At 41.9% G+C, this 25715-nt stretch overlaps 1 protein-coding gene across 1 annotated transcript in view; it reads left to right on the top strand.

The window, feature by feature from the left end:
• Positions 1-25715, top strand: part of pot1 (protection of telomeres 1 homolog) — a 72425-nt gene that overhangs the window by 15203 nt on the left and 31507 nt on the right. The window contains exons 6-10 of the mRNA XM_034177347.1: positions 10848-10904; positions 11589-11715; positions 19463-19593; positions 21110-21403; positions 21705-21857. Of these exons, the coding sequence (XP_034033238.1) occupies positions 10848-10904; positions 11589-11715; positions 19463-19593; positions 21110-21403; positions 21705-21857 (762 nt within the window). The remainder of the gene's footprint in view (positions 1-10847; positions 10905-11588; positions 11716-19462; positions 19594-21109; positions 21404-21704; positions 21858-25715) is intronic.

The raw sequence follows: 25715 nt of genomic DNA, 5'->3' as shown, positions 1-25715 counted from the left end.
ACATACAATGCCTTAGGCTCAATCCAACCACTAGGGGCAGTGAGCAACCACGACCCAGTGCCTCAGGACCACCTTCAGAGGCAGAGAAAGGAGCAGACCCTAAACAGTGATTATTTAATGAAGAAAACAATTGAGAAATGAATGTTTTATTTCAAGCGCCCTGTTCCATAGAAAGAATAAAAGCCCAGAGCGGTCCACGAAAGTGAATGTTGGCTGATTGGGAGGTGTTTTATGTAAGTCCCTTCGGCTGCTCCCTTGTTTGCACTCGGGGTCGCCACAGCAAATCCAAGGTGGATCTGCATGTTGAATTGGCACAGGTTTTACAACAGATGCCCTTCCTGACGCAACTCCACATTGCATGGAGAAATGTGGCAGGGGTGGGATTTGAACTGAAACCAAGTGCACTAACCACTTGGCCAGATTGGGAGGTGTTTTATAAAGATAAATATTTCAGTGTTCTTCCCGCTGATGCTTCCTTCTGTCTGTCTGTTCCCGTCCATAGGCTTAGCTAGCTAACACTTTCCCACATTTGCTTCATAATAAAATTGCTTTTATTGTGAAACTGACAGGTAGTTTATTGTGAAAGGTCAGTGCACAAAGGTCCAGTAAAATTTCCTGGACCTTTGTGGGATTTATTACAGTATTTATAGGTTCTGGGTTTTTTTTGGGGGGGGGGGTCACCCTGTGTATATATATAATTATATTTGGGAAAGTTACGTGATGCGAGACACGTTATTTTTACCAGTGATAACACGTTGCTGTGTGGTGCTGGATGTTGATACAGCTGTTGAAGCTGTGGTCGAACCCTCCTCGCTTCATCAAAAACACAAAATGGCGACATGTGAAAAAAAAAATCACAGTAATAATGGCACTAAATGAGTCAAATGTACATGTTTGTTGTCTTGCTGACTTTAGGTGTTTTTCTGTCAAATTTATACTTTAAAGTGGCACATGGCGTTAGCTAGCTCGCTAGCTACCAGTCAGCTAGTTCACTGTGTCCACATACATGAGACAACGATGTTATTTTAACACAAGTTTAGACTCAAAATCTTCGTTTGTTAAAGTGTGCTTCCCACCAATGGGATAAGTAACGTTAAACGGTGCTTTCAAGCAGACTACAGACAAAGTCACGAAAACACTTACCATCTGTTGCTTCCAACAAAGCTGTGGCTGTGTCGTGGTCTGTCGGTGTCCGTAAACGGCGTTCCTGCATTTGAACCGTTTCCAGCCCTTACAGTCTGACCTACTCCGGCTGCTGTGACTATTTAAATATGGCTGGTTTGAGTCTTGTCTCGGACGGCGCTCTCATGACTCATCCAGTGACGACATTCTCTGACCAATCAGTGGCCGGCAGCCTGTTGACGTCACATTTTAGTATCGGCTCAGCTTGCTTGGAACCGCTCCTGAGCAGGTATCAAAAAAAGTACCAGGTACTAACTGTAATGGAAAAGCAAAAAAACCTGAGTCAAGTCGAGCCGAGTAGTGCCGATTAGTGCTACTTTTGTGTAGTAGACAGTGGTGGGCACAGATAACCAAAAAATTAACTTCGATAACAGATAATCAGATAACTGAAAAGTTATCTTCAATAAAGCTAAAACGATAAACCACCCAAAAATGTATCGGCAGTTACAGATAACCGATAGATTACAGTATTGTCTCCGGTACACTTACAACTATTAACAAGCTGATTTTGAGTTTTAACACCACAATCACTTCTGGTAGCATCAAAAGCTACAACAGACCCAAACAATGAGTCAGCACTTCTGTCCTTGAGTGCCCTGCCCCCTGCTGGAAGCTCCAGTTTGCTACATGGCTTCCAGCACAGAAGCAACTGAGAGGAGCCACGAAGCTAAACTCTCTACTCAGTCACTGCGCTGCCGTCAGGCGGAGGAGTTGGAAAATAAAGCTGTGCTGAGTTATGGTTTGGTGTATAAATAAAATGAATACTGATAGAATCACTCCATTAATGTCAATTATGTCATTTGTTAAGATATAACATATATCTTTAAATGTTGAATAATGCACTAATTCTGAAGTTTTGTAACAAACATGAGTACACGCGGCCAAGATGAGTTTCCTCCGCAGGGTGGCTGGGCGCTCCCTTAGAGATAGGGTGAGGAGCTCGGTCACTTGGGAGGAGCTCGGAGTCGAGCCGCTGCTCCTCCACGTCAAAAGGAGCCAGTTGAGGTGGCTTGGGCATCTTTTTCAGATGCCCCCTGGGCACCTCGCTGGAGAGGTGTTCCAGGCACGTCCCATCGGGAGGAGACCCCGGGGAAGACCCAGGACACACTGGAGGGACTACATCTCTCGGCTGGCTTGGGAACGCCTTGGGGTTCCCCCGGAGGAGCTGGGGGAGGTGTGTGTGGATCGGGAGATCTGGGCGGCTTTGCTTGAGCTGCTGCCCCCGCGACCCGACTCTGGATAAAGCGGAAGAAAATGGATGGATGGATGGATGGAACAAACACAGACAGATGGCATTCTGGGTAAAATGTGCCTCTGCTCACACTGATTGGTTGATTCATTCTATGTAAACCAGCACATTAATGTGAGGTGTGTCGTGTGCTGGTGTTTACAGATAAATGTGTTTTTGTAATATTATTGTGTAAAAAAAAAAAAAAAAAAGCCAAGTTGTAATTAGATAACCGTCTGATATAACCGGTGTCAAAATAAATAGAACGAGTGCGAGTTTTGGCTCATTTTCAGCTGACTTTTCATTTGTGCAAGAATTTTTTGGATCGCGCTGAGTTTCAGGTTAATCACGCGTCATGCATTGTTTAGTATACATGGAGTAACGAGCTGCGTTTAACATCTCACGACCACCTCTCACACTGTGCATGTGCAAACACTGCACACCTGTCTTGTAATTTATTTATTTATTTATTTTAACTTTGATGTCTCCCATCGAGAGTTTTTGTAAATTAAGTTTGGGAAAAAAAGCTTCTGTTTACGTTTTGCTTCTGGAAACACAAGTCCGACGTGTGATTTTTGAACGTACAATGTGTGTGAGAACATAAATCGTGCGCTCTGAACTTTTACACCGTGTGGTTCTGTGGTACAGTTTGAGCTGGAACCAAGTACAGTGATTTAAAATATCAGCCCAGCTTCAGTCTGAATACTGCCATGAACACTACTGGCCAGTAGATGACAGTAGAGACCCTAGAGCCAAAATTCCAGATAATCTGTGTTGCTACTTGCTACGTTTAAGATGCGTGGAATTTAACAAAAGCAAACACAATAACAATGTCTATAAACCTGGAGAATATATTCACGAGAGTTTTAGGCACTAGAGTTTAATGCTGTTGTCCTGATCAGAGTGTCTCAAATGCATTTCTCATGTCGTGAACGTACTGAGATTACCCCATCAATCAATCAACATTTATTTATAAAGCGCTTTACAGCACCGACTGGTGTCCAAAGTGCTTAACATTAAAAACACAAATTTACAAAATAAAACACATATAAAATAAAATTTTAAAACAACACATAAAAAAAGAACATAAAAATAACAGAACATGTCACCTCCCCACTAAGTGTTAAAAGCCAGTTTAAATAAATAAGTCTTTAACTTAGATTTAAAAAGTGCTAGGTCAGGAATAGTACGTAACTCAAGAGGTAGCTCATTCCACAGTCTGGGGCCAGCTACCGCGAAAGCATGATCACCCCAGCGTTTATATCTTGACCTTGGAACATGTAAGTAAAGCTGGCCAGACGCCCTTAACGTCCTACTGTAGGTGCGCAAAGTTAAAATTTCAGACAAGTAGGGAGGTGCAAGGCCATAAATAGCTTTAAAAACAAACATTAAAATTTTAAAATCAATTCTAAAACGAACTGGAAGCCAGTGGAGTGAGTATAGGATGGGCGCAATATGCTCACGTCTAGAAGTGTTTGTCAAAAGACGAGCAGCAGCATTCTGCACCAACTGGAGACGCGCAAGAGACGACTGATTAATGCCCGCATAAAGTGCATTACAATAATCAAGTCTGGAGCTGATGAAAGCATGAATGGCCGTCTCAAGATCACGTCTACTGAGAAAGTGCTTTATTTTAGCCAAGAGGCGAAGTTGGAAAAAAACTAGCTTTGACAACAGAATTTATCTGTTGATCGAACCTCAAACAGCTGTCAAATATCACAGCTGGTTTTACATAGTTAGCCAAAGCACCAAAATTTGGTGTTACCACATTTGGTATGCCAGTGTGCTCAAACACCATGATCTCATGGTATGCCAGTGTGCTCAAACACCATGATCTCAGTTTTACCATCATTCAGGTAAAGGAAGTTTCGGGACAGCCACTGCTTCACATCACGAATACAATTAAATAATGATGACAAAGCATCACTCCCATTAGTCCTCACAGGCAGATAGATTTGCAGATCATCTGCATAACAATGAAAGGACAGGTTGTGCTGGGTTATAATTGACCCCAATGGCAGAATGTACAAAGAAAATAGAATCGGCCCAAGGACAGATCCCTGCGGCGCTCCACAGCACAGAGGAGCAGTTGATGAGGAAAGGTCCCCAATCATGACAGAAAAGCTCCTTTCAGCCAAATATGATCTAAACCACTCAAGTGCAGTACCATGAATGCCAATAAAATGTTCCAACCGGGAAACAAGTACTGTGTGATCCACAGTATCAAAGGCTGCTGTGAGGTCCAACAGAACCAGCACAGCAGGATTCCCTGCATCCACCGACAGAGTAATATCATTATGAACTTTTAAAAGTGCTGACTCAGTGCTGTGTCGCGATCTAAACCCAGACTGGAATTTTTCAAGGATGAGATTGTCTTCTAAAAATGATTGTAACTGTAAAAAGACAACCTTTTCTAAAACCTTAGATAGAAATGGCAGATGAGAGACAGGTCTAAAATTAGATAAAACTGATGAGTCCAGGTGAGGTTTTTTAAGAAGAGGTCGAACCACAGCATGTTTAAAAGCAGCTGGAACAGACTCATACCCATAATGCACCTGGACACAGCATGTCCACACTAAAACCTTAAAAGTTATCACATTACTTTAAAACTAAAACATATCTGATATTTTCACCTCATAAAACTTCAGAAGTGACGTTAATTTAAATAACTTGTCTGAAATAAGTTTGGTTAAAATTTGAACCATAACTTAAAAATGTATGCCTCTGGATGACTTGGGTGATATTGCCCGCGTATCAGTATGGGGTTAAAAGAAATGAGCTTTTTTTTTTGTGACCAGTTCTCCTTTGCCTGCAGAGGATAGAGTGGTTTCTTCTAGAAGAAGTTCTCTGTTTGCAGAGGGTAGAACTACACATCTGTTCACCTTTGTTTACCACATTAATGGTTTGTCTCTTCTCGATTGGACTACTGCAATGTTCTATTTCCTGGTTTACACTACTACTTATGCACTAGCTTCCTGTCCCTGTGAGATCAGATTTTAAGGTTCTGCTACTAAGCTATAAAATTATTCACAGACTGGCACCTCCCTACTTTGTGTCCCTAAGGTGAATAAGAAGTCTGTGGGTCACAGAGCTCTCTCTTATCGTGCCCCTGTTCTGTGGAATGATCTCCCTGCATCAATAAAACAGATTCTGTGGAGACTTTCAAGTCCAGACTTAAGATGCACTTATTTTCCCTTTCATATGGCTAACATACTGGTACAGTTTTGTTTTACGCTTTTTACTCTTTTAATTCATTTTATTAGTAAACAGAGCGTGCCGCGGCCTCAACTTTATCTAAATTCTGGGTCTTTTAGTGAAGTTTAGGGCTAGTGGCTGGAAATCATCTTAGTATTTCTTCTGTTTTTCTTGTTGTTTAATGCTGACAAATTATACTGTATTTTTTGTCTTTCTGATGCCTGATTCTGTTTGTTCTCTGTTTGAGGTGCGGCTCCATCCAGAGATGGGAGTGGTGTCTGTTTCGGAAACCCTCCTGTCCTGTGCACCGGTAACATTTCATGTATATTCGTTTTGTGAATTGTGCTGTAATTTATGTCTGTATCATGGCCCAAGCAGAGGGTCACCACTCTGAGTCTGGTCTGCTTGAGGTTTCTTCCTCAGAGGGAGTTTTTTTTCTTACCATTGTCGCCTGTGTTCTTGCTCTGGGGGTTGCTAAGGTTAGACCTTACTTGTGTGAAGCACTTTGAGGCATCTTTGTTGTGATTTGGCGCTATATAAATGAAAATAAATTAAATTGAAAGTGAGACTTCAAATTGAATTGCTAAATGAATGGTGAGATATTTATCACGACAAAGCATTCAGGCAGTAAAACTGAAGTCACTGTGGAATTCAGATCAGCACAAAAAATAAGTAATTTTCTAAGCTTTATTTAGCTGTTTGTCATTTCCCCACATCATCATTATTATTATTATTATTATATATGAAAGCTCACTCCATAGTTTATTTATTTTTTTATTTATGTAACAATCTGATACTCCTTTGTCAGCTTGTTGCAGCACCTGAATGCTGCACAAACTCCATTTTCAGATCACTTTAACCCAAGTTTAAGTCGGTGCATCATCGATTTCTGTTTAATCTAATCACTGACAAAGCGGAATAATGCTAAGCAAGATGGTGGCTGCTGGCAACAGCTCACAGACTGCATCCGCCATCTAGTGGATTAAATAGAAATCGATGGTTAAATGTGAATGTTTTGTTAAAATCAGTAAATATTATTATTTAGTTTTCATTTTTAACTAAACATCATGTTGACACAGACACGTTCTTTGTCCGTTCCTCCTCTAACACGAGTCTTTGTGCGTCTCGTCCTCTTGTACAAATAGTCTAGGAGCTAGCAAAGATTTAATGCACATCTTGAGTACAAAAGGTTTGAGTGCTGGGATCCATTTAGCAGATCCCAAAATGGCAATTCTTAAGTAATCAAGTTGGTGCGTTTGGTAGGGGGCGCTCCTCAAACTACCTCCAAAAATCAGATTAAAGCACATTTTGAAGTACACCAGCCATTTTGGTGCCAAGTGCTTCAGATTAAACCCCTGATTACAGAAGTGCCATTCTTAAGTGCAGCATTTGGTGCAAAGTCCACTTAAGAACGACCTAAAGGTGGCGCTACTGTGACATTTAAAGCACATTTTGAGTACATCAATCAAACTTGGTAGGAATATTCCTTAGACATCACTGATCAAGAGTCTGTAGTTCTTAAGTGACGAGTTTGGTACAAAAGTCATTTAAGAACCACCTAAAGGTGGCGCTTGTGCTGTGACGTTTAACACACATGATGAGTACTTCAATGAAACCCGGGGGATTATACTTTAGACATCACTGATAAAGAATCAGTACAATGTTGATTTAAGAATGAGTTAATGGTGGTGCTTGTGTTGGCATATTCATCTTATTCAAGAGCCATCCCTTCTGTTTCAAGTCATATTGAGATGCCTAATACAATTAGTTGTAGACTTCATTAACAAAGAGAAAAAGAAAAGTTTCTTTTTTTGACTATAATTAACATGGAAAACGTGTATTCTTCCAAAATTAAAGCTTAATGGAAATGATACAATGCTCAACAGTTACAATTCAAATAAAATGTATAATGGTATTTATATTTTTCATTCACCATGCATATTTTGAATATGTGTGACCAACACTGAAATTCTTCTTGGCCACACTTCTCTAAAATACATTTATATACTGTGTCCATATAGGCCCTGTATGATATAGTAAGCCTAAGCATTGACACCACTTACAGACTGCACCCCATTTAGGTCTACCCTGTTGAAAGGGAGGAAACATTTATATAAAGATTTCGTGGCTAGTGTGGATCACCTTGGACTGGAAGACACTAACAATGCAAAATTAGGTGAAATGGGATTAAATAATAATGAAATTCTGACTGATCTGTCTGTCTGCTTTGCCAGAGGTGACAAAGAGACCTTGTGATATCTGCCCATGGCATATGGAAATTGTAAATGCCTCAAAATGAAGAAGGCAGGTCTCCTGTTTGGGCTGCTACATTGATGTGCTGCTGACCTAGAACATAGGTACACATATTCAAGAAAGGATGGCCACATTATTGTACATGTGATGAAAGAAAAAAAAATAGGACAACCTCAAATTCATTAACCAATTTGAAATTCAATATCAAATGATTAATGCTTTAGCAATAGTAATGTGGATTATGTAAAAAAAAAGGACAACATACATGTTCTTCATAGTGTCATTGTATACCACAGTGTGTCCCCACAATGTCATAATTGCTGATGAATCTGAAACCTGAGACAACATCCAATCAGTTGTGAATGTCTACTGATTGCTACAGATGCTATGGTGTACAGTTACAAAATTGATAAGGCAACCATTGATTCTAATCTTCCTCATCTGAACTACCGGTATCATCTTCATCAGAAGATGCAATATTCATGTCCTCTTCTGCCTCGTTCTCTATTTCCTCTATTTCTCCTTCCTCTGGGACAAGATTTTCTGGGAGTTGCTCTCCATGGAACCAGACTGGTTTGTACTGGCCATCAATTAACTCCCAGCCATTTTCCTCAGTAGGATGCTGCTCTAGGTGATGTTGATGTGCATGAGCCCACATATTGGCCACAAAAGATGCTTGATTCAAGTGGGCAACGACCTCACTTTCACATGGTGGGAGTCCACTGGCATCAATACCCCTTAAATTGGTGAGCAGGTTTTATCTGTGTCCCTTCGGTGCATAGGCCTGCATGAACTTTTGGTACCAACAGTTATTTAGGCTGCTGTTTTGCTTAGCTCCATACAAAGAGGCAGTGAATTTTATCAGACATTCTCTTGTTGCCTCAGGTACTTGGGTGCTCACTGCTGAGATAACTGCAAAAGCTGCCTGGCAATCTGGGCTTTTCTCCAGAAGTTTGAAGGGTCTAACCTTCCCCTTTCGTACGAAAGAGGAGGTGTAGTCTGATCCAGTGAAGGCATGAAAAGCTGGTAATGCTGCACACAGTTCTTTTCCAAGCTCCTTGTAAATTGCAGTCAAACTGATGAAGCGACGGTTGTTCTTTGCAGCAGTTCCAACATCCATCCAGAGTCTTGATTGAAATTTGCTGCAGTGGTACAACAGTATCACTGCAATGTCTGTGTCAGATGCTCTGACAACAATGTCACCATTGACACTGTCTCTGAATAATGCATGAAGGCAGATCTTTGTGTCAGCTTCTTCATGGTCATTGCGCAAGGTCTCTACAATGCTGCGACGGATGACACCATCTTCTACCTTGAAGGAGAAGCATTCTCCTGGAGTATCTAGGATGACTTCATGCTGTTTTATCATTCCTACATATGAGGAGTCCTGCCATTCATCTGCCAAGAACTTTGGAAGTTGTGTTTTGAATGACCTGGACTTTAGGGCATCATTCAGATCTCTTGGTACTCTCCGCTGTTCTGGCCCAGTGATGACAAAGGTCCTGCTGTCAGCTCCCCTTCTGTCCCTTTCAGAGTCCTTTATTGATGGTTGTGGATAGTCATCAAATACAATATGTATGGCTTTGGCTGGACTCCGGAGACACTGGGTCAGAATGCTCCTGGCTAGTCCTCCATATGTTGGGGGCAGGTTTGATGGCAAGCTGTGAAGTAAGAACTGGCCATCTATAATGAAAGCATGGACATCACCTGGACTGTCGTGGTCTTTCACTTTGTCTTCCAAGATTTCAAACAGAGAGCTCTTGTTTGTTTTGGCCATTACTTCATCAGGGGTTGCCATGGACAGAGGAACGGGAGTTAGGAGATATTGTAGTACATGCTCCATATCAAGTTTTTCTTAGTAGCAAGAACAAGGAGACGACCCATCACATCGCGTGCCCCTTTCAGTGCTGCAATTGCATTGTTCTTGGTGCGGCAATTGGTTGCACATCCATTCTCAAATGATTTCAGCTTTTCCTTTTTAAGTGGCTTTTCAAAGTTGAGGGGGTCCTCCTTGCATGACTCAATGAAATCTCTGTGCCTAGGCTCTCCTTTATTTGGTACCTCTAAGAGACTCTTTCGGATTTCTTCATTTGTACCCTTTCCAGTGCTGATGTTGTAAAGTGTCTCTGGAGCAAGATTTCTGTCAAATGGATTATTCGTCTCACAAATTTGTTCTTTGTAATGTTTAGCATTTGTTTTATCAGTGCGTTGTGTAGCCTGGAGGGAAAAGTAACCAGGATATTCTTAAGGGTATTACAGATGACAGGTTCCTGATTAATCAGGCTTCTATGTATAATTCCCCAAGGTTTCATGAAAGTACATGCTATGTGCTTCAAAATGTGTAAAAACAAGTGCCACCCTTAGGTGATCCTATAAGATATACTGATTCTTTATCAATGATGTCTAATATTAATTCCCCCAGGTTTTGTGAATGTATTTGTAACATGCATTAAAGTCACAGCATAGCGCCACCTTTAGGTGGTTCTTAAATGACTTTTGTACCAAACTCGTCACTTAAGAACTACAGACTCTTGATGTCTAAGGAATATTCCTACCAAGTTTGATTGATGTACTCAAAATGTGCTTTAAATGTCACAGTAGCGCCACCTTTAGGTCGTTCTTAAGTGGACTTTGCACGAAATGCTGCACTTAAGAATGGCGCTTCTGTAATCAGGGGTTTAATCTGAAGCACTTGGCACCAAAATGGCTGGTGTACTTCAAAATGTGCTTTAATCTGATTTTTGGAGGTAGTTTGAGGAGCGCCCCCTACCAAACGCACCAACTTGATTACTTAAGAATTGCCATTTTGGGATCTGCTAAATGGATCCCAGCACTCAAACCTTTTGTACTCAAGATGTGCATTAAATCTCTGTTAGCTCCATCATTAAAATATGTGACAAACTGGCTGTCGTCAAGTTGATTTTTATTGTTTAAAATTATTTCTTGCTGCTGAACAAACACATCTGTGCCATGTCTCATGTCTCTGCAGGTCTCCCATCTCCAGGCTCCGGCGTCCAGCAAGAGGAGCGTGGCGCTCACTGCTGAGGTCAGAGTTATGATTGGCTGGACACGGTCTGTTGGGCGTTTCTGTTGGTGTATGAATGACCTAGTATCACGTTTTACTGGACTTGAGTGTCTCATGAGGACAAAATCACAAACAGCTGGTCTATTATTATTATTTTTATTATTATTATTAATGTTTTGGGATTTTTTTCTTCCTCTGTGTAAAATATATTTAGCTGTCTTGTAATTGCTTACGTATATGTAATTCACACAAGATCAACATTTATTTTTGTCCAGTGTTCCTTGAATAATTTATGGTCTTGAGAAGGAAAGAATCTGTGCACCTGTTTAATGTGGACCACAAACAGCAGGTCCATAAGAGCCTTGGTTTGAGTTTATTTAGAGTTCGTGTTATAGTAACTGAGCCCCTGCAGCTCCTCCCTTTTTCTCCTCACGTCATCTGAGGTGGATCTGCATGTTGATTTGGCACAAATTTTGCGCTGGATATCCTTCCTGTCATAACTCCACATTATGGGCAGGTGGGGGTTTGAACCCGGAACCTTCCACTCTGAAAACAAGCACAATGGCCATCGTGTATGTTGGTTTGAAAGATTTTTTTTTTTTTTTTTTTTTTCTTTTATGTTTTCTGTCTCTTTTAGTTTTCATGCAATAAATGTTGTCAAATAGTTTATTTAGTGAAATCTATGTGAAATTTATCTGTCCTCAGGTTTCCAGGATGGCCAAGGCTCCAAAGTACACATATGTCGGCTTGGGCAACCTGAAGCCTGGCACTGTCGTCAATGTCTACGGTGTGGTCATCTTCTTTAAACCGCCCTTCAAGAGCCGTGGCACAGGTCAGACTGAAGACGTCCAGCACTCTGTGTCTCTTTAGTTCTTAGTTTGACTTCTTCCTATTTCTCCAATCTGAAGATTTACTGACAGTATTTATCAACATGTAGGCAGCTTTAATCTAGAGTTAAACTGGACACAGCTGAAGGTCAGGGGTCATACACAGGTACAGAACCACCCTAGATCCTGCGTGGCAACCACTCACACAGAAGACCACCTCATCTCCCCCTCTTCAAAGTCACTATCTGCTCAATGCGGTTGTGTCCTAGACCTTTTCCAACTTTGGGGTTCCTCAACACTGAGGCACCTGTGTGCTGGATCATGTCCAGCGAGACACACCACATGGACCCAAGGATCCTCCACAGAGACCTGGTACCAGACATCCAGTCATCACCATAGGTCACTGGTACCACTGGCCAGATCACGAGCCAGAATCCATTAAGACAGGAGGCACCAGGACCCTAAAGACTTAGACCTTCAATTTTCTACGAAGATACAGTTGTATGTAAAATTTTGGCCCCCATGATGATTTTCATGATTTTCCTTTATAAATCATTGGTTGTTTGGTTCACCAATTTCAGTTATATATGTTATATAGCAGACAAACACACTATTTGAGAAGAGAAACAAAGTTTCTCAGATTTACAGAAAGTGTGAAATAATTCTTAAAACAAAATTAGTCAGGTGCATAAATTTGGGCACCACAACAGAAAAAAATATATCAATATTTAGTAGAGCCTCCGTTTCCAGAAATAACAGCCTCTAAACACTTCCTATAGCTTCCAGTGAGAGTCTGGATTCTGGTTTAAGGTATTTTGGACCATTCTTCTTTACAAAACATCTCAGGTTTGTTGGTTTCCGAGCATGGACAGCCCACTTAAAATCACACCACAGATTTTCAATAATATTCAGGTCTGGGGACTGAGATGGTCATTCCAGAACATTGTACTTGTTCCGCTGCATGAATGCCTTAGTAGATTTTGAGCAGTGTTTAGGGTCGTTGTCTTGTTGAAAGATTCAGCTCCTGCGCAACTTCAACTTTGTCACTGATTCATGAACATTGTTCTCAAGAAACTGCTGATATTGACTGGAATCTATGTGACCCTCATCTTTAACAAGATTCCCAGTACTTGCGCTGGCCACACAGCCCCACAGCATGATGGAACCACCTCCAAATTTTAGCGTTTTAGTGTTTTTCTTGGCCTGCCACTTCGGGCCTTAACTAGTACTGTGCCTGTGGTCTTCCATTTCCTCACTATGTTCCTCACAGTGGAAACTGACAGCTGAAATCTCTGAGATAGCTTTTTGTATCCTTCCCCTAAACCATGAGGTTGAACATTCTTTATTTTCAGGTCATTTGAGAGTTGTTTAGAGGTTCCCATGTTGCCACTCAGTAGAAGAGATGCAAAGAGGGGAAACATTTGCAAATGGCCGCCTTTCTCATACCCTTTCTCATGATTGGATTCACCAGTGTAAGGAGGTTAAGGGTCAATGAGCTTACCAAACCAATTTTGTGTTACAGTAATTAGTGCTAAATATATTCAAATCAATAAAAAGACAAGGGTGTCCAATTTTATGCACCCGCCTAATTTTGTTTAAATAATTATTGCACACGTTTTGTAAATGCTCGAAGCTTCATTTCACTTCTCAAATATCAGTGTGTTTGTCTGCTATATGATATATTTAACTGAAATTTTTGATCCAGACAACCAAAGGAAAATCATGGAAATTATCAGGGGTGCCCAAACCTTTACACACCAGAGAGACATGAACATCCTTGCTGAGATCAGTGAGTGGATCAGTAAAGGTCCGGTGACACGTAGCATGACTTGAGTCACGCACTAGCACGACCTGTGTTGTGATGATGTCACCTGCTATGATCCCAGCTGGACGCTGTTCTTTGTGCCACCGCCTGCCACGTGCTCCGTGCTTGATGCTGTGTATATAAAATAATATTTTGTGGTGGATTAATCATTTTTTCTGCAAATTGGGTGCTGAAAACGGCTCTAATCGCTTCCTGAATTACAGAGGAGCATCAGCTGCAGTCGTTTTTGCGCGCATGTGCCTAAAAGACTGCAGAAAGCATTTTGAGCTGTCTAAAAAGGTAATTTGTCATGTTTACATTGTCATGGCTTGGTAAAAGGTGTTGCGTGTTCTTTCCTTCTTGTTTGCAGCTGTTAAAGTATGTTTATAACAGATTAAACATCTTGTTATACAACCCCTGGCAAAAATTATGGAATCACCGGCCTCAGAGGATGTTCATTCAGTTGTTTAATTTTGTAGAAAAAAAGCAGATCACAGATATGACACAAAATGAAAGTCATTTCAAATGGCAACTTTCTGGCTTTAAGAAACACTATCAGAAATCAAGAAAAAAAGATTGTGGCAGTCAGTAATGGTTACTTTTTTAGACCAAGCAGAGGAAAAAAATATGGTATCACTCAATTCTGAGGAAAAAATTATGGAATCACCCTGTAAATTTTCATCCCCAAAACTAACACCTGCATCAAATCAGATTTCATCAAATTTTTTTTCTTGATTTCTTATAGTGTTTCTTAAAGCCAGAAAGTTGCCATTTGAAATGACTTTAGTCTTGTGTCATGTCTGTGATCTGCTTTTTTTCTACAAAATTAAACAACTGAATGAACATCCTCCGAGGCTGGTGAACCCCTGGCAAAAATTATGGAATCACTCAATTCTGAGGAATAAATTATGGAATCACCCTGTAAATTTTCATCCCCCAAACTAACACCTGCATCAAATCAGATCTGCTCGTTGACATTGACCCTATGCCATGACATTGACCCTATGTGTCTTTTTGCAAGGAATGTTTTCACAGTTTTTGCTCTATGGCAAGATGCATTATCATCTTGAAAAATGATTTCATCATCCCCAAACATCCTTTCAATTGTCCAAAATATCAACGTAAACTTGTGCATTTGTTGATGATGTAATGACAGCCATCTCCCCAGTGCCTTTACCTGACATGCAGCCCCATATCATCAATGACTCTGGAAATTTACATGTTCTCTTCAGGCAGTCATCTTTATAAATCTCACTGGAACGGCACCAAACAAAAGTTCCAGCATCATCACCTTGCCCAATGCAGATTCGAGATTCATCACTGAATATGACTTTCATCCAGTCATCCACAGTCCACGATTGCTTTTCCTTAGCCCATTGTAACCTTGTTTTTTTTCTGTTTAGGTGTTAATGATGGCTTTTGTTTAGCTTTTCTGTATGTAAATCCCATTTCCTTTAGGCGGTTTCTTACAGTTCGGTCACAGACGTTGACTCCAGTTTCCTCCCATTCGTTCCTCATTTGTTTTGTTGTGCATTTTTCACTTTTTGAGACTTATTGCTTTAAGTTTTCTGTCTTGACGCTTTGATGTCTTCCTTGGTCTACCAGTATGTTTGCCTTTAACAACCTTCCCATGTTGTTTGTATTTGGTCCAGAGTTTAGACACAGCTGACTGTGAACAACCAACATCTTTTGCAACATTACGTGATGATTTACTCTCTTTTAAGAGTTTGATAATCCTCTCCTTTGTTTCAATTGACATCTCTCGTGTTGGAGCCATGATTCATGTCAGTCCACTTGGTGCAACAGCTCTCCAAGGTGTGATCACTCCTTTTTAGATGCAGACTAACGAGCAGATCTGATTTGATGCAGGTTAGTTTTGGGGATGAAAATTTACAGGGTGATTCCATAATTTTTTCCTCAGAATTGAGTGATTCCATATTTTTTTTCCCTCTGCTTGGTCTAAAAAAGTAACCGTTACTGACTGCCACAATCTTTTTTCTTGATTTCTTATAGTGTTTCTTAAAGCCAGAAAGTTGCCATTTGAAATGACTTTAGTTTTGTGTCATGTCTGTGATCTGCTTTTTTTCTACAAAATTAAACAACTGAATGAACATCCTCCGAGGCCGGTGATTCCATAATTTTTGCCAGGGGTTGTAATCCTTAAGACAAGCTGCGCTCTGATGTGATCCACTGATGTCACCACTAGCTCTTTTCACTCCTTTACTCCACTTGACGAGCTGCATGTCGTGTTGGCAATTAAATCGCACCACCTAGCACAACATTTATGCATGAAGGATTTTTTTTGAACATTGCAAAATTCTCTGTGCACAATAGCACGCACCAGCGCCCCTCTCACGTTCAGTCTGCACCCGTTAAAGGCAAGTTTACTCTTCAGCACGACACAAGTTGTGCTAGTGCGTGAATCAAGTCATGCTACGTGTCACCTGGCCTTAAGCAGTTAGATTAATATGGTCGTTTCTTGTTGCTCCTCCCCTGCATGATGCACACACGGTCTTTGTTTCCTGTCTGAAGTTTACCAGTTTCACCCAAAGTGCTCAGATGTTCTTCTGAGTGTTGGAAATCCAGTAAGCGCTGCCTGTGTGTGATCATTAGACTGCATCTGAACTTTAGCTTCATATCTGTAGATCAGTCATATTTATGATGGTCTGGAATCAGTATGAATTATTTGTAGGATGTCTGATTGTCTGCACTCTAGTAGTGTTGGACTTGTGGAGTTGGTCCGTACCAGCAAGCAACAGCTCAACAAACAAATGCATCACAATATAGTCAACTTCAAACGAATGGAAAAGTTGACATAACTTACAACCCCAATTCCAATGAAGTTGGGATGTTGTGTAAAATGTAAATAAAAACAGAATCCAATGATTTTCAAATCCTCTTCAACCTATATTCAATTGAATACACCACAAAGACAAGATATTTAATGTTCAACCTGATAAACTTTATTGTTTTTGTGCAAATATTTGCTCATTTTGAAATGGATGCCTGCAACACATTTCTAAAAAGCTGGGACAGTGGTATGTTTCCCACTGTGTTACATCACCTTTCCTTCTAACAACACTCAGTAAGCGTTTGGGAACTGAGGACACTAATTGTTGGAGCTTTGTAGGTGGAATTCTTTCCCATTCTTGCTTGATGTACGACTTCAGTTGTTCAACAGTCCGGGGTCTCCGTTGTCGTATTTTGTGCTTCATAATGCGCCACACATTTTCAATGGACGACAGGTCTGGACTGCAGGCAGGCCAGTCTAGTACCCGCACTCTTTTACTACGAAGCCACACTGTTGTAACACGTGCAGAATGTGGCTTGGCATTGTCTTGCTGAAATAAGCAGGGACGTCCCTGAAAAAGACGTTGCTTGGATGGGAGCATGTGTTGCTCCAAAACCTGGATGTACCTTTCAGCATTGATGGTGCCATCACAGATGTGTAAGTTGTCCATGCCATGGGCACTAACACACCCCCATACCATCACAGATGCTGGCTTTTGAACTTTGCGCTGGTAACAGTTTGGATGGTCTTTTTCCTCTTTTGTCCAGAGGACACGACGTCCATGATTTCCAAAAACAATTTGAAATGTGGACTCATCAGACCACAGCACACTTTTCCACTTTGCATCTGTCCATTTCAAATGAGCTCGGGCCCAGAGAAGGCGACGGTGTTTCTGGATGTTGTTGATGTTTGGCTTTTACTTTGCATGGTAGAGTTTTAACTTGCACTTGTAGATGTAGTGATGAACTGTGTTAACTGACAATGGTTTTCTGAAGTGTTCCTGAGCCCACGTGGTAAGATCCTTTACACAATGATGTCAGTTTTTATTGAAGTGCCGCCTGAGGGATCAAAGGTCACGGGCATTCAATGTTGGTTTTCGGCCTTGCTGCTTACGTGTAGAAAGTTCTCCAGATTCTCTGAATCTTCTGATTATATTATGGACTGTAGATGATGGAATCTCTAAATTCCTTGCAATTGAACGTTGAGAAACATTGTTCTTAAACAGTTGGACTATTTTTTCACACAGTTGTTCACAAAGTAGTGATCCTCACCCCATCTTTTATACCCAGTCATGACACTCACCTGTTTCCAATTAACCTGTTCACTTGTGGAATGTTCCAAACAGGTGTTCTTTGAGCATTCATCAACTTTCCCAGTCTTTTGTTGTCCCTGTCCCAAATTTTTTGAAATGTGTTGCAGGCATCCATTTCAAAATGAGCAAATATTTGCACAAAAACAAAAAAGTCTATCAGTTTGAACATTAAATATCTTGTCTTTGTGGTGTTTTCAATTGAATATAGGTTGAAATCATTGCATTCTGTTTTTATTTACATTTCACACAATGTCCCAATTTCATTGGAATTGGGGTTGTACGATTGGGTTGGTAGACTTATGTTAAAGTTAAGAGCATTTTTGTATGGCTGGTCTAAAGCCACCAGCAGGCGGCCATGCTGTCTGCTTTAACAGCGATGTGTGACATCACATGGGCACAGAGGTTCAAAACTTCGCCAGTGTCGCTTTTCAGTGTAGAAGGGGCAAAGCATGTAAGTGGCAATCAACATCCCACATCGGTATCGGGTTCCAATACCAACGTAATTCACGGATCAGAATTTACTGGAGAGAAACCATGTCTGTGAAACCTCTCTCATACTGCCTTCTCTCTGCTGTTTACTGCTGAACGGGAGAGGAGGAGGGGGAGGTTTCTGAGCTGAAGGCGAGCTGTTTCTTCCACGCACCGCAGTTGAGACTTAAGCCACCGGTAATGACAAATTTCCACTCAGCACTCTTGTTCAAATGGTCTGTGCCGCTTCTGAAAATGAACTGAATTGTTAATGAAAATCAGCCGCTTCAATGTCCCGAGGCTGTGAAAGGGTTTCACAGCAGCTCAGAGGACAGCTGAGGAGAACAGCCAGAGATTCACTTTGTCTCTGCTGAATGGGGGGAAAAAACACAAAAATCCTTCAGTTATTTTACAGTTGAAAGGCTTCGTGTTTACTCAGCTGGAAAATGGCGAGAGAGAGAGGACTTTTACATCAGCACGTGTTCGCAGTGTCTAGCTTTCTGTGCCCATGCTATGTCACAGCATTTCTGCAAGCGATCTGGGGTTTTGTTTTTTTTTGTTTTTTTGTTTGTTTTTTTGATTGGTGAAAATTGTGTCAGTGGCGGCATTTATGAAATCGTCTGACAGATGAATTATGCTTAAATGCCGACTTTCGGAGGTGGATATTTCAGTTGTAAGAGCTCCTTATTTTCTTTGATACACATCAGTCGTTATTTCATAGCACAGTCTTTCTTCCCAGCTGTATTTTATCAGTGGGTTTTCTTTTTCTTTAAACACACGCGCACACACACACACCGTGGGGATGAAGTGATTTGATACTATTTGACTTTGATGCACCTAGTTAATGTAAAAACAACTTCCTTTTTATCGTGTACCCTTAAATGCCTCTGCCACCTGCTGGAAGGGTTACTGAACTGTAATAACAACAGTGGTTGAACTTACCTGTAATTGGTCGTTTGCTGAACACGTCATGTCGTCCTTGGTAGTGTGAACTACACGAGACAGAGCCAAAGTGTGAAGAGTAAAAAAGTGACCAGCTGGGCGTTTCACAGAAGGGTTGCTATGCCACCAGCTGGGCGGGGCCAAGTACTTTATGTAAATGCTGCTCAACCAAATCTTACGAATCTTTACCATTGTTTATTTATATATCGGTATCATCATTTTTTTTTGTACTCCCAAATATCAGCTACCAAAAACAAAATATCCGTATTGGTGTTTGGAAATGTTCCAGTTGATTTGCGCCCTCTGGCGTTGAGGCATAATAAAGCAGTCAGTCAGTGCAGCTTCTAAGCTTGTTAGAAAGGGTTGGAGCTCTGAAATCTATATACTATAGATATCTGATTGGTTTAATAATTGACCACATGAGGTTTGTCCCAGATTTCTGCTCCTCATTGAAGATCATTGATCAGTCCAACCAGAAGGTCTGCTGCACCATCTTCCGTAAGAAGCTCGAGGACCATCCCAAAATCTTCCAGATCGGTGACATTGTGCGCCTGCACAGAGTCAAGGTACAGAGTACAACAGTGTGGTACCACAGAATACTACATAGTACTTAGAGTACAGCACACTTCTGCTGCAGCAGTGCCCCCTGCTGCTGTCCCTGTCTTGTCATAAATGTTGCTCTCACACGAGCTTCTGTGCACAACACGCAAGGTACTGAAGCCGTTTTTATACTGTAAAGAGAAGAAAAAGGTTGTTTTGGACTGAGTGCCGTGCATGTCCTCCCTGTCTGTCCATGCTCCACGTGTTTCACCGTCTGTTTTTTTTTTTTTTTAAACAGGGTTGAAAAACCATGAAAAAAAATGTTCACTTAAAATGAAATTCAGAGTGACATAAACAAAAAATAACCTGCAACGCAGACTAACCAGCTCTGTCCTCAAGCGCAGACTAACCAGCTCGGTCTTCAAAGGCGGACTAACCAGCTCTGTCTTCAAAGGCGGACTAACCAGCTCTGTCTTCAAAGGCGGACTAACCAGCTCTGTCCTCAAGCGCGCACTAACCAGCTCTGTCCTCAAGCGCAGGCTAACCAGCTCTGTCCTCAAGCGCAGGCTAACCTGTCCTCAAAGGCGGACTAACCAGCTCTGTCCTCAAAGGCGGACTAACCAGCTCTGTCCTCAAGCGCAGGCTAACCTGTCCTCAAAGGCGGACTAACCAGCTCTGTCCTCAAAGGCGGACTAACCAGCTCTGTCCTCAAGCGCAGGCTAACCTGTCCTCAAAGGCGGACTAACCAGCTCTGTCCTCAAGCACAGGCTAACCAGCTCTGTCCTCAAGCGCAGGCTAACCTGTCCTCAAAGGCAGACTAACCAGCTCTGTCCTCAAAGGCGGACTAACCAGCTCTGTCCTCAAGCGCAGGCTAACCAGCTCTGTCCTCAAGCGCAGGCTAACCAGCTCTGTCCTCAAGCGCAGGCTAACCTGTCCTCAAAGGCGGACTAACCAGCTCTGTCTTCAAAGGCGGACTAACCAGCTCTGTCCTCAAGCGCGGACTAACCAGCTCTGTCCTCAAGCGCAGGCTAACCAGCTCTGTCCTCAAGCGCAGACTAACCTGTCCTCAAAGGCAGACTAACCAGCTCTGTCCTCAAAGGCGGACTAACCAGCTCTGTCCTCAAAGGCGGACTAACCAGCTCTGTCCTCAAGCGCAGGCTAACCAGCTCTGTCCTCAAGCGCAGGCTAACCTGTCCTCAAAGGCGGACTAACCAGCTCTGTCCTCAAGCGCAGGCTAACCAGCTCTGTCCTCAAGCGCAGGCTAACCTGTCCTCAAAGGCAGACTAACCAGCTCTGTCTTCAAACGCGAACTAACCAGCTCTGTCTTCAAACGCGAACTAACCAGCTCTGTACTCAGTCGCAGACTAACCAGCTCTGTCCTCAAATGCAGACTAACCTGTTCTGTCCTCAAATGCACACTAACCTGTCCTCAAATGCACACTAACCTGTTCTGTCCTCAAATGCACACTAACCTGTCCTCAAATGCACACTAACCTGTTCTGTCCTCAAATGCACACTAACCAGCTCTGTCCTCAAATGCAGACTAGCCTGTTCGGCGACTCTGTCACGCTGGTTAACACCTTCGGCTTCTCCGTGGTGACACTGGACGGGATGGTGGGTGGAGCCATGGAGCCCCGAACCTCCAGCGCCACCTTCCACTTCGACCAGGAGGACCGTGGCATAGTGGAAGAGCTCCGATCCTGGTCCTGCAGCCAGGCCGTGGTCCCAGTGCTTCCCTCGGTCCCTCTGTCCGCTGTCCAGCCCAAAGCCTACTTTGACCTGACCTGCCAGCTGCTGTCCACCACCCGCATTGACAACACGTGCACATTGCTGAGGGTAAGAAGCAGCCACACGTGATGAAGAGCTCTCTGGACGTGTGTCTCGCTCTCCAGGAGCCTCTTTTCACTGTAATCTGTCTGTTGCCGTGTCCTGTTTATGAATGTTTGATGCCGTTTCATATGAGCAGCTGTGTTGGGCGCATCATGCACAGAATCATGCAACAGCTTTTCTGGTGTTGGATTAACTGACAGTGACGTCTGGAGGAAACCCTGCTTCAGGATTACGACTTTACTCAGCTCTCAGGAGATGGCAGCTGAACACACAGAGCTTCTTGTTGTTTTTGTATGACTATGTTCAGGTCTGGGACGGGACCAGGTGTCCTCACACTCTGCTGAAGGTGACCACGGAACCACAGCACGTAGACACGTCCTCATCCTCCAAGGAGAGAAGGAATCTCATCGCCAGTGTCCTTGCCTATGACAATCATGTAGTGTTCGCCCAACAGCTGCAGGTCAGAGGTCACAGGCCAAGTCTTTAAATCCTTTTATCATGGAAAATGTAAAATCAAACAAACAAAAATACCCCCCCCAAACAAACAAACAAACAAACAGACAACAAAAAAACAACCCAAAACAAACACCCACAGTGATTCTTACATTTAACTGATTTCTGCATTATGTTGTTGACTGTATGGACTCAAGATGTTTGTTTTTTTTGTTTGTTTTTTCTGGTCAGCTTCATTTCATTTAATTTTCATCCATTCCTGCATTTCAGACCTGTAAGTCATTCTACAAAAAAGAAAAAAGTTGGGACAGTGTAATTTAGGGTAAGTAACAAGGTTAAAAACAAAAAGATATTTGGAACAGTTGAAGATTTGGTACAAAAGCTGTATCCAGTAAAGGCTGAGTCCCTGAGATGCAAAGATGGACAGAGGGTCTCCAGATCGTCAACAGATATGTTCATAAATTATTTAAATGTTTCAAAACAATGTTCCTCATATTCTCCCTCTGAAGTTCAGAATAACATTAAATGATTCAGGGAATCTGGAGGAGTTTCAGTATGTAAAGGGTGCAAGCCCAAACTGAAGACCGGTGACCTCTGATCATTCAGACGGCACTGCATCAGCAACAGTCATTCATCAATAGCTGATATAGCCACATGGACAAGGGATTACTTTCTAAAGCTCTACAATGCGAAGTTGCATTTACAGATGCACCTTCAAACTTTACTGTGCAGAAAGTTCCTCATGTTAACATTGTCCAGAAGCAACGCTGACTTCTCTAGAGTCTGAGGCATCTGGGTTAAACCGTCACACAGTGGACACGTGTGATGTGGTCAGACGGATCAGTGTTCCAGATCTTTTTTTTTTTTTTTTTTTTGGAAGAAATGTACACTGTGTGCGCCGGACCACTGATGAAAAGGACCATCCAGACTGTTATCGGTAATAAGTCCAAAAAGCCAGGGTCTGTCCTGGTCTTGGGTTGTGTCAGTGTCTTTGTCAAGGGTCATTTACACTCTGTGATTCAGCATTAATGCAGAAAAGGACACTGAGATTTCAGGGCAACACATTCTTCCTCCAAGACGTGTTTTCTGGGGACATCCGCATATTTTTCAACAAAATAATACAAAGCCACATTCTGTACACATTACAAAGACAGCCAGAGAAGAATAGGGCACGGCTGCTGGACTGACATGCCTGCTGTCCCCAGCAGAGACTGTGTGTGCAACAATGACGTCCCCAAACTGTTGGACACCTTAAGATGTGTTTGCAGGAAGATTGGGCCAAAATAACACCAGGCGTGTCATCGTTTGGTGTCCTCAATGTTAAAATGCCTCTTAAGTGAAGTAAGAATGAATGGCGACGTTACAGAGTGGTGAATACTTCAGCATCCAATTTTTTAAAACGTTTTTCAGGTCTGAAATTAAGAAATTAAATAAAGTTGACCAGAAACAACTTGAAATATCTTTGGTTCAAAGTGTCAGCAGTGAAGCAGAGATGTGATGGGTTGGTTTAGTTGTTTTGTTTTTTGCGACGTCCACACTGTCCCAGTGTGTTCTGGTTTGATGGACCTCAAACTGAAATTAATTTACAACATCAGTTTCATGTTTTGTCAATCTTGAGGAGATATCTGAAGGTATTTGTTGTCAGTCTCTGGGATGTTGCTGTGTTACGATGTCACATGCTGAAGTCTTTATTCCACACATACGTCTGTGTTAGACGTCTTCCGTGTCAGGAATCGTCCGTGCCATCATTTACCAGGAACCAGCAGATAAATGTCTTTTATCACGTCTGAAAGGGGACAAAGATCCCGTTGAGCTCCTCAGACTCTCCATAAATTTTCTGGGTTGTCGCAGTCCAGAATCAGGGGTCTTCAGTTGTTTCAAAACACTGCTGCCAGACTCTTGACACAAAGCAGAAGGTTTGACCACATTACTCCCATTTTGGTGTCTCTGTACTGACTTCGTGTCTCTGCGTGATCAAATTTCAAGGTCCTGCTACTGGCCTGTAAAATTGTTCATGGACTGGCACATACCGGCCCGGGCTTTGTGTCCCTAGGATCAATAAAAAGTCTGTGGGAATTAGAACCTTTTCCTATTGTGCCCCGGTCCTGTGGAATGATCTCCCTGTTCTAGTGAGGCAGTTGGACTCTGAGACTTTTTAAGTCGTGACTGAAGACGCAGTTTTCTATTTTATATGCTTAACATATTGTTTACTATGCTTTTATTCTTTTTTAACTTTTTATCATTCTTTTAATCATGCTCTTTGTTTTTTGGTTTAATTTGTTGTGGTTTTCATTGTTGAGTTGTTTCCTGTGAAGTGCCTTGAGCCGACGCTGTCGTGATTTGGCGCTCTATAAGTTCAATAAATTGAATTGAAATTGAACCCCGTTAAGAAGGTTCTTTTTGTTCACCTCAGCCTGGGCTTTGTCTCTTCTGTCTTTGATGTCTCTTCTGTCTTTGATGGATCTGTTTGTGGACAGCCTGTAAAAACAGCATTGTGGAGACGTTCATGTACACATTCATGGCGGGGCTAAAATAGCATCCTGTGACACAAACCTCAGCGTCATCACACATTATGATCCAAAATCCGACAGACTGTGGAAAAAATTTAAGAGTTTTGGGGTGAAGTGTGTCTCCTCCTGTCTGTCTCTTCTGCAAATCCAAACCTTCACTTTCGAATGAAAGATAAGAAGCTTCAGATGAAGCAGTGTTTGTTTCAGTCTCTCTTTTGGCCATCGGGATGTCTCTGCTTTTCCTAAAATGTACATCACACACAGAGAAATGCCGAGTAAGACGTTTTCCAGAAATGCACCTGCGGACTCTGAGAGCAATAATTAGCAATAAAATAGATCAGTGACCACTAATTATTACCACGTGTGCACAGACAGACAGCAGTACTTGCAGTCAGGAATGCTTTGATGTTTTTCTATTTGTGGCTTATGTTTAGATCTAAAGGATTATTTTTGGTATTATTTTCCATTCTTCTTGTAAGAAGGAAGGCATAAGTATGTTTTAGTTTGTGTAAATGGGTTTCAGTATCAAATTTAGTTATTTCTTATGTTACAAGTTCATCATTATTAGCACTTATACTTCTTTTTGGGGAGTAAAGCTGGACTTTTTGTTTTTCTAACTTTTTTTTTTTTTTTTTTGACAATATAGAGGGGTGTGGAAATCTGAATCTCAAGGACAAGCTGAGATTTTCCCACTCTGAAGTGAATGCCCCCAGCCCAGTCATACTGTGACTTGGGAATTCAAACTTTTCAGATTGAAAATCATGCAGCGGAAATGTGTGTTTAAAAAAAAAAAAAAGTCTGGACTGTACATTCTTTTTTCTGGTTTGGAGCTGGTTTGGAAACATGTATACAGTGTGTCAACAGAACACAAACATTTTAGATTAATTTCACTAATCAGCAATTTATCACAGACTCAGACCAGAAACAGCACTAAAAGATTTAAATTTTTGTCTTTGGACTCCAGGACATGAGGTCAGACAGGCTCCCGAGTGGACGCGCTGTGCTCCGCTTAGGCTGGTAGCGGTCAGTAGCACCGCAACACTAAACATTTCTGGGGAGAAACCTGAGTTCATAATGTTGGATTCTGTTGAAGTGGGCGCTATGGTCTCTACTGATCCAGGGTCCAGATCAGGGGACATGTTTGGGCACTAACAAGCCTCAGACAGAGGCAAAAAATGTATTTTACGCTTTGATAAAGTGCATTGAAATAACTGAACTCACAAACACACAGACAGACGCACGGGTGATGGTACTAACATTGATCGATTCCATGAGGAACTACGCCTCCCCCTGGAGGTGACATCTGTCCTTTACAGGTGACTTCCTGAGCTGAGCCCGGTTCCGGCGGTGCTGAT

This window comes from Thalassophryne amazonica, chromosome 8 (genome assembly GCF_902500255.1).
Source record: "Thalassophryne amazonica chromosome 8, fThaAma1.1, whole genome shotgun sequence".
In the NCBI taxonomy this organism is placed as follows: Eukaryota; Metazoa; Chordata; class Actinopteri; order Batrachoidiformes; family Batrachoididae; genus Thalassophryne; species Thalassophryne amazonica.
Note: the sequence above shows the minus strand (reverse complement) of the source record. Positions and strands in the feature narration are given on the sequence as shown.